At 34.7% G+C, this 9,584-nt stretch overlaps 1 protein-coding gene across 1 annotated transcript in view; it reads right to left on the bottom strand.

Annotated features, from left to right (window-relative positions):
- Positions 1-1,864: 1,864 nt before the first annotated feature.
- The window catches only part of LOC149088303 (uncharacterized), a 31,275-nt gene continuing 23,555 nt past the window's right edge, over positions 1,865-9,584 (bottom strand). The window contains exons 11-12 of the mRNA XM_089246683.1: positions 6,666-6,741; positions 1,865-2,146 (exon numbers count right to left, since the gene is read on the bottom strand). Of these exons, the coding sequence (XP_089102809.1) occupies positions 1,971-2,146; positions 6,666-6,741 (252 nt within the window). The 3' untranslated portion in view covers positions 1,865-1,970. The remainder of the gene's footprint in view (positions 2,147-6,665; positions 6,742-9,584) is intronic.

Here is a 9,584-nt window from a genome sequence, read left to right as displayed (position 1 = left end):
ATATGAATGTTTCTAATTTTCCTGGGGGGTTATTTCCTTTCCCAAAAAACAGTGATCCTAATCAGGTGTCAAAAAAGTTGAAGATGTAAATTATCTGCATGAACGATGTTTGCCATTTTTGAGCGAGTGATGGTTGAGTAAGTTAGATCACAATTTTCTAGCTAAAGAAATTAAAGTCCTTATTTTTGAAAATTACATACTGTGTTGCTCATTCACAAGTAACATATTTCGATACGTAATGCTTTTCTCACTCTAATTTGAGAGTATTTGGAAACGTGTAGATAATTTTTTTGTTAACTTATAAATAGAAACGTTCAATTATGGGCAGGGTGTAACTAAACTGATGTTCAGGACCGATAGAACTCACCAAAACAAACAACTTTCACCATACAATGCGGAGTCGGAAAGCAAGTGGTTTTTTTCCAACTACCTTCCTATAATCATGCAGTTGTGGCAATTTGGCACATTATGGTTTGATATTTGCTGGATTAGAGGGAGTCCACTGTACAGTACTTTACTTGTTAAAAAAACAATTTTATTGCATTGTACAGTAATTTAAAATAATCTTTGTAAAATATATTTTTACCATTAGACCAATCCACACAGTCTCAATAATCCAGCCGTCTGCTAATCTGGCATTTTTAGGCAGTTTTTCTTCGAGCCATAGAAAAGGAAAGTATATCTCTGCATATCTATGTGCAGTTTATATTATTTTTAAAGGGCATTTTTTTAAATTAACTTCCATTAACCCAGCCCACTCTGGTCTGATATGTGACGGAGTAGCAAGAGTCTATTCTCTTATAAGGTATGTATTATCAAATTTGGATCCAACATTGGATCAAAGAATGATCAGAGGCCCCTTGTTGTTGTTAGGAACCATTAAGTTGATTTTGACTCTTGGTGACTCTATAGATCATGGCTCTCCAAGCTGGTCTGTCATTCACAGCATGTCTCAGTTGTGCTAGCTTCATTCTAGTGTTTTGCAACATCTTTTCTATCCATCTGGTGCTTGGTCTGCCTCACCCTCCATTCTTCCAAGCATTACCATTTTTTCTAGTGAGCCTTCTGTGCGCATTACATGACCAAAGTAAGAGAGTTTCTGTTTAATGACTGCTTCTAGAGAATAGTCAACCTTGACTTCTTCGATAACCGATTTGTTAGTCCTTTTAGCTGTCCATGGAATTCTCATCATCATCCTCCAGCACCAAAGTTCGAAGGAATCAATTATTTTCTTATCTGCTTTCCGTAGTGTCCAGCTCTCACATCCATACATAAAGACAGGAAAGACCAACGCATTTATAATTCTAATTTTTGTTTTCATTAATACATCTTTGTCTTTCATTATTATATTAAGCTTTCTCATGGCTGTTTTACCCAGAACTACTCATCTTTTTATTTCTTCTGTGCAAGTTCCCTCTTTTACAATTCTTGATCCTAGGAAATCAAATCTGTCCACAATCTCAAAACTTTTGCCATCTAATTGAAAACTGTGAATATCTGCTGTAGTCATGATCTTTGTTTTTTTCATATTTAGGTAGAGTCCAAGCTTCTCACTTTCTGTTTTTACTCTTGATATAATTTTCTTCAGATTCTGCCATCAGAGTTGTCATCAGCATATCTAAGGTTGTTGATCACTCTTCCTCCAATTTTAACACCTGCCTCTAATTCCTCTAAATCGGATGCTCTCATTATATATTCTCCATACAGAGTAAATAGGTTTGGGGAAAGGATGCATCCTTGTCGAACCCCTTTTTCAATTCCAAACCATTCAGTTGAGCCATAGTTTGTTCTTACACTTGCCTCTTGGTTAATATATAAATTTCTGAGAGGCCCCTTACTGTAATAAAATTTCATCAAACATAATCCAAGTAAATCACAGTTTTATTTGGGAAGTAGATTTACAATAACAAAAATCTTTCTTCATTAGATATATAAAAATAAAGGTCTTTGGGGGTAAACTTAATTGCATTTCAATTGATAGGATTCACATCATATTTTGGCGGAGTAGGGGGAATTTGTTCGGTAAACAAGTCCAGATCACTGTTTTCATCACTTTCATGCACTTTTTCTGAACACCTACTGCTCTCCAAATTATGAAACTGGGTTAGCTCGTCATCACTCGAAATACTACAACTGTCATCATTATCTGAAATTAAAAAAGTTTTTTTATGAGGTATAAAACAAATCAGTTCAGATAAAAATACACCCTCGCGTGGGTTATACGTATGGACATCTGACAACTCAGATCCTCGATCTTTTCTTTGTATCGACACAATACTTCCACTAAGCTGTGTGTTTGCACTTGTTGAAAATACATCTGAATCTTACAAAAGGTATATATCTTCTTTAAGATCTACATACACAAAACCGCTATTCTGTTACATTAGAGATTTCTTTATCATACACACATAAAAAAATTTGATGCAGGTTAAAAAAAGGAAAAAACTATCACTAAGGCATGTAAACAGAGGTGGCTTAAGCAAGGGTGCACCTGGGCAGCAGCTTGGGCTGTAGTTGGACACCAAAATACTAAAAGCACATAATGCTTTTGAGCCATACTTGACAATGAAGATTTTGAGGGAGCAGAGGACTGGGATCATAATATACAAGAAACAAGAATGTATATACTTTCATAAGAGAACAAGTGTGCATTTTGGTGCCACCTACCCAGTAATTTTTCTGGAATGGGCAAATAAAAGCCAAAGAAAAATTCGGCTTTTTACCTGTTCAGTCTCCGGAGCATCAGAAATGTTTTTAAAATAAAAAGTCTCTGAATGGTGTGGAGACAGACATTTCAGCTGTGAATAAAGCCATGGCAGATATCTTAAGCTGCAAAAAAAGACAGGCAGACATCTTCAGCTGCAAATGAAGTAGAGGCAGGCGAATCTAGGCCAAAGTGTTGGATAAGCGACTTATTGTGCAGGTGCATTGGATCATCCCGTATTTTACGGAACAGACTAATTTATCCCATATTATTCTGCTTTTGGGAGGGGTGATCGCACCCACCCCCGGATCCGCGTTTGGCTCAAGCCTAGGAGGATTCCCAACATTTTTGTTTTTTCATGCTATAAATTAGGTACCAGCCTAGGGGGCCCCTGCTGTAGGTTTAAGGAGCCTATTGTTATATCGATATAATATGTATAAGAATATATATGTATACAATTGTCAAGATTAAACCCAGGCTCCTTGTGGTCCAATACACATTTAAATACGAAATGATAACCCATGAAAGAATCAAAAAATCATGAAAAATGATTTATATTACACAAACAAAAATCAAGAAACAAAAAAATTATGATACCAAAATCTGCATATTGCATAGCCAGACATACATGCTCAATTATAATATTTTAAATTTGATGTTCGAATAAATCAATTTCCTTTAAACTCTCTCTTTTATGTTTGGTTTCACCATCTCCCCCTTATAATTTCCGCTTAATTTGGGTTTTAGTTAAGCCTCCATAATTTTAATTAAAAATGTAAGAATTTCCTTCCTACCTTTTCCTCCATCCAAATTTGTCACTGACGACCCCAACTTTTGATAGAAAGATGCAATGCCTACAAACACACTTTTTCTACATCTTTTTTTTTTGTTAAGTCGATTCCTTGATTCCACTACTCAATCTGCTCCTGAATTTTTTTTTGAAATTCCAAAAGTAAAGTCTTTAGGGGCAACACTCCTCCTTTCCCACTAGTAGTTCCATGTTTCAAAAAAAGATCCTTCTATTGGATAATGAGAATCACGTGTGTACAGATTAATATTAAAATTAACACCATTGGTCAATTCTACCCCCCACGATCTACGATGCCTTAGCCATGCATTTGGGAGGAAACATTTTTTTAAGAAGTTGTCCTAGGCCAACAAAACAATTCTGCGCTTTTAAAGCACAATATTCGTTAAGGTATAGTACTTCAAAAATTGGAGAAAATATTTGGAAAGAACAGCATGTATGAGAGAAAGAAGTGTTGTGTCTGTTAGTTTATGATGTTCTTTCACAACTTTTCTGATTTTTGAATTCAAATACAGTGGAACTTCGGTTAACAAGCTTAATTCATTCCGCCAACATGCTCATTATTTGAATCAAAATTCTCCCATAGGAGATAATGGAAATTAGCATAATTCATTCCACAATTATCTATTCACATAAAAATGGCTGCATTCAATAATGCAATGCAATAATGATATAATAAATAATACAATAAAATGAACAGCAAATACGATAATGTTAACAAATTAACTTACTCTAAACGTGACGAAAGACAGGACTATTGTTTTGGACGAGTTAGGCATATACTTTTTTTTCAAACTTATTCTCTTTGTCCGACTTTAAAAAAAAAAAACATATCTAATGACACGTTTGCTTTTGCCTCCCTTTAAGGATTTTTCAAAAATGGAGAAAATTTTAATTTTTCTTAGACATTCGTTTTTTCGACAGAATTTTTGTTGGACACACTGCTACAGCTTTATTTGATTGGTTCTGTTCTACAGAATTTTGCACAGATTCCCGCATTTTACACATCTCTGTAATCTAATTTGAAGTGAGGCACTTTTATCTTCCTCAGAAAAGATACCCTGCATAAGATCTTGCTGTTACATGTAAATGGAGGTCCACCAGTTTGCCTGCAGTCACCTTCGAGCCAAGCAGAATGTGTAAAAAAAAATTCAAGCACCCATACGTAAGGCTACAATGTGAGCCTTACGTATGTGTACGTTTGTGTACACTGAGTTTTGTATTGTAAACAGTCAAGCTTGTACACAGTAGGGTTGGGTTTTTGACATGACAAGTGTAAAAAACAGGTTTAAACAGTCAAAAACCTAAATGAATTCTTTTTTATAATGTTTTAAACAATAGGTACATATATAACATGATGAAAAACTTACTATTTTGTATATTACAATGTTTTATTTTTAAACATTAATTTATTACAATTAAAACAAAATATTAATTATAATTTGCAATTTTGAATTTTCCAACATAAGAGCCTAGAACATATAAAATATAGTTTTGTGGTTCATTTTATCTAAGCTACTACCTGTGTTCAATTTGCTAAGTGGAATAGAGCTGCTTATTTAAAATATGTATGATAGGGGCATCACAGAGTTAGGTTTTAGACTTAAGAAACTATAAATCAGTATTAAAACAGTCAAAACTTATTGTCAATGTTGTCAAATAGTTTTTTAATCTGATAGATATGATAAATTAAAAAAACACTTATGTAAATTAAAGGGCTTTATATTCCGAATTCTAATTACTGGGAATCTATTTTGATATTTTAACACTTTCGGGCCCAAGCCTGACTTAGGATGCCATTTTTGTTCAAGGGAACTAAGCCCGAGTCAGACTTGGGCTTAACTTTTAACACTTGTAGCTATAAATTGGCTGAATATATATGTTCCCAGTGTTTTTGAACATAATCTATAAATCTCCTAGTTCGAAAAAAAATATAGATGGCAGCAGCCAACGAAAGTAGCTTTATGAAATGATATAGAAGTAAGTATAGTTGAAACAAATTTGTTTTCCCAGGTAGTCATGTTTGTTGTGTTTCGCGATGTCTCATAAACGATTTTTAGACATCAGATGCCGATGATTTGGCTGAACTTAAGAGATATATTTAAAAAAAATATATTTTACTAAAACTTAGAGAGATATTAGCACACAATTCTTTGTCAAAGTTATTAGATTCAAATGATCCAGAATACTAGCTCACTTGTATAAGGGATTCAAAATCACAGTTCTCAGATGATGATGATAGCACTGGTAAATATATTTTATTTTTGCTTTGAACAAAAAATTCTGGGTACATTACTTATTTTTTTCGAATGTTGTAGGACATATATTTTACAAAATTATTATTCATTTTAGATGATGAAAAAGAGCAACGGAGCAAATCAAAGGCAGAAACTGGAAAAAGATTGAGGAAAGAAACTCAAATTTATTGCGAACCTTGTGATGTTGCTCAGTCTGTAAATGTGTGTTTTGAAGAGTACCATACTAAAGCAAATTTTACAAGATGATATTTGTTTTTAATAAAAACTATTTTTAGATATTTGTACAACATTCAGGTAAGTTTCTATTCAGAATTGTTTGCAATTTTATGCTGAGAAATTATGTTTTCTTGTGCGAAACTTTTTTTAAAACTCTAAAACATACTTTTTAATTATTTCTCATTAAATATTAATTATTAATACCTTCAAATGCTATATTATGAAAGAAAGGAGTTTGAAATTTCTAGCTAAAAAACTTTTAAGATATATATATATATATATATATATTCCAATTATTTAAAAAAAAAAAACCATGAAAAGTGCTAAAAACCCTGTCTACAGGAACAAACATAGTCGAAATAGCTCAGACCCGTAAGTGTTAAATTTTCTGATCTGCCCAAAATTTTATTCCATGTACAGAATCATTACATGCAATTAACGTGTACATTTCCAATGGGAATTTTTATATTGAAAAGCAATATTTGAGGATTTTGACGTGACAGCCAGAACCTGCCAACCCTGGTACACAGGTGTTCATTTTTCGAGTAAGGAACGCTGACAGGGGTGAATGGTTTGCCAAGGAACTATGAAATCACTCTATAGAAAAAACCTGGGCAGCGCTGGGTAATATAGCTAGTGGTTATACATTTTCACTCTTTGCATATTAAAAAAAACTCACTCTCATTGATGGCTCTTTTCAATTTGCCCAATTTTTCATTCATCATTTCTATTTCTTTTTTCATTTTATCAGCAACCTATAATACGCAAAACTTTATGTAAATGCATTGTTTGAAAGGTAATTCCAACAGCATTATAAGAAAACACAGAAATGCATCAGGAAAATTTTTAGATTCATGCAATATTTGTACAGAAAGGGGACTTTACCCGAAACCCAACAACTGAATTAAATCAGTACTCTTATAACAAAAGCTGCGATCAGTAATTGATGGTCAAGACTGATTCCCATATAGCAGTGTTTCCCAACCAGGGCCGACGCCAGGCATGAGGCAGTCACAGAGGGCTGCATTTTTTATGACAGATTTATTATGATGGTGACAAAAATTTTTGCACATCAAGATAATTTTTAAAGGAAATTGCGAATGGATAAATGAGCGCAGGTAAATACAATACTTTTCAGTATTGAAATGCTATTCAACACATTGCTATTCAATGCTTAATTCATCTCCACGCACCTACTTTCTTATAGAGATGGGACGAATATTCGGCTGCTATTCTGTATTCGGCCCTTTTACAGAATATCTGTGTAAAGAGCACAACAAACTAATTTTAAATAATTATATTAATTGGAATTTTTGCATAAATTAACAATTTGCTGATTATATTTTGTGTGGTGCATACCTATCCCTTTCTGTGCCAGAGGTTATGTCAGGGTGTATTTCTAGGAAAAGTAAAACATGAAGCTGAAAATAGAATCCTACCGCAATAATGTGGAAGTGAGCATGAATTACACAAACTGAAGGATGTACCTAGACAAGAAACGTATTGAGCTACTGAAAGGGACAAAGAACATCTAGAAAGGAAAAATAAGTGGTAAATTTTATGATGCATTTTTTGTTGAGAGTAAATAATGGGCGACATTTTCTTAATTAGATGTAAAATTGTAACAAGTACTGGGAAAAAAATTTATTCTGTAAGTATAGCGATATCTCGTCTAACAAAGACCTTGGCTTACGAATTTTCTTTACATTTTTCTTTCGTAAGGAAAGAAATGAAGAGCAGCCATTGGTAAGAATTCTTGTAGCGGGTTTCAAACCTGTTTTTTCTATTTCCCATGTGAACGGGGCTTTAGTAGACTAAAGCTGGTGTTGGTTGTGTTACATGTTGGAAAATAAAAAGATCAGCATCTCTCGTCTTCCTGTACATTCTCATTTATACAATTTTGAAGCTATTCATTTTAGCCTTCAATTAGTCTTTTTTATAGCATCCCTTGGCGTTTTAAAAACTTATCTTTAAATTTTTAGCAGAAGCTGGAACAAATCAAATGATTTTCCATAGAAACCTATGGGAAATCATGTTCAGCTAATGAAGTGATTCTGGAACAAATCATCTTCGTTACTGAGGTATCACTAGTATTAAAATACAATATATCATTATTAAATTTGATTTTCAGTATCATGGCAACAAAAATCTTTTGGTTACCAGTTTTTAATATTTATTTATAAACAGAAAACTAAAATATTAAAATAACTACTTCAAAAAATATCAATCATTTAAAATCACCAGTAATTTAATTTTCAATTAAAAATGGCAATTTTATTTATAATTTTGATGAATTTTAAGAAAATCAATATTTGGCCAAAGCACTATTTGTTCCATCCCTACTTTCTTGCACTTCCAAAAAGTGTCACCCATCTCTAAAGAAGGAATTAGATTTTTTCCTTGCTGTGTGGTCGACATTGTCTTGTCATGAGTGGCAACACATGTGGTTGAAGGATGTCATGAACATACTGCTCGGCTATCATGGTACCATGGATGAATATTAGAGGTGATCAGGTGTCGTATGTGACAGCACCCCATACAATCACACATAGTGATAGTATGGGTATATATTCATGGTGAATGTATAGTGAAGGCAGGATTGAGGCGTTCACCACAGGGCCTCCACACACGTACACGATTGTCATCACTGCCCAAATTGAATTGCTGAAGACAGCCTGGTTCTATTCGATTGCGGTCCAATCCTGTCTAGCTCTACACCACTCCAAACAGAGGCGCAGATGAGTGGGTGTCATTGGTAGCACACGTAATGGACGCCACGGTACCAAATGTTCTTCGCCAAGGCTCCTCGCGATGGTACGGACAGACACAGGGGCCTGTAGTAAAGCTGCTGCCTGTATCAGAATAGCTGACAATTATGCAGTTGACACTGTGCATGCTTGCGGAGTAATGTAACAGTCTTCTCAGATATTGGTCTGCTGAGAGCGTCCTGAGTCTGTCCGCCATGCATGCAACCTCTCTCTCATCCACTGGTCCCAACACCTCTTCACAGTGAAGTCAGATTGGCCTAAGTGCAGGCTACTCGCCGAGCTGATTGATCACCTGGCTTCCATCATCCTGATGATTCTTTCCCCTCGAATTTTGACAGCTGATCATATTGTCTTCGATGACGGCATAATGGCATCTCTGATGAAAAAGCATCCCTCTGCAACAGACTAAGTACAGGCAAAATTCCTCTGCTGACCTTTTTTATATGCCAAGGAGAATGAAGTTCAATGCCCTCTAATGGCATTACACATTGCGCAATCACGCTGTGCATCTAATCATTTCCATATCTGCCTAGCATATACAGTGAAACTTCCCTAGGTGGCCACCCCTATTCCCCGGCCACCTCCCTTTGCAGCGTTTTCCTCAAAACAGGCAATAGGCTCCATAGACATAACACAAAAATCATGCCCATTCTGCGGCCACCTCTGTATGTGGTCAGCAGTCAACCTGTCCGTGGCCACTTGTTCAAGTTTTTTTCAGCATCACCAAAAAATGCACTTTTGAGTTTTTATTTGCTGCAAAATATTTTAACTGATCAGCTGATAAAAGAAATTCAGTTAAATGTGTATGGCTCCTGTAAAGAAGGTTATCA

This window comes from Pholcus phalangioides, unplaced genomic scaffold (assembly GCF_987345545.1).
Source record: "Pholcus phalangioides strain wild (caught in Gottingen) unplaced genomic scaffold, Ppha-v1.0 ptg000003l_1, whole genome shotgun sequence".
Classification (NCBI taxonomy): domain Eukaryota; kingdom Metazoa; phylum Arthropoda; class Arachnida; order Araneae; family Pholcidae; genus Pholcus; species Pholcus phalangioides.
Note: the sequence above shows the minus strand (reverse complement) of the source record. Positions and strands in the feature narration are given on the sequence as shown.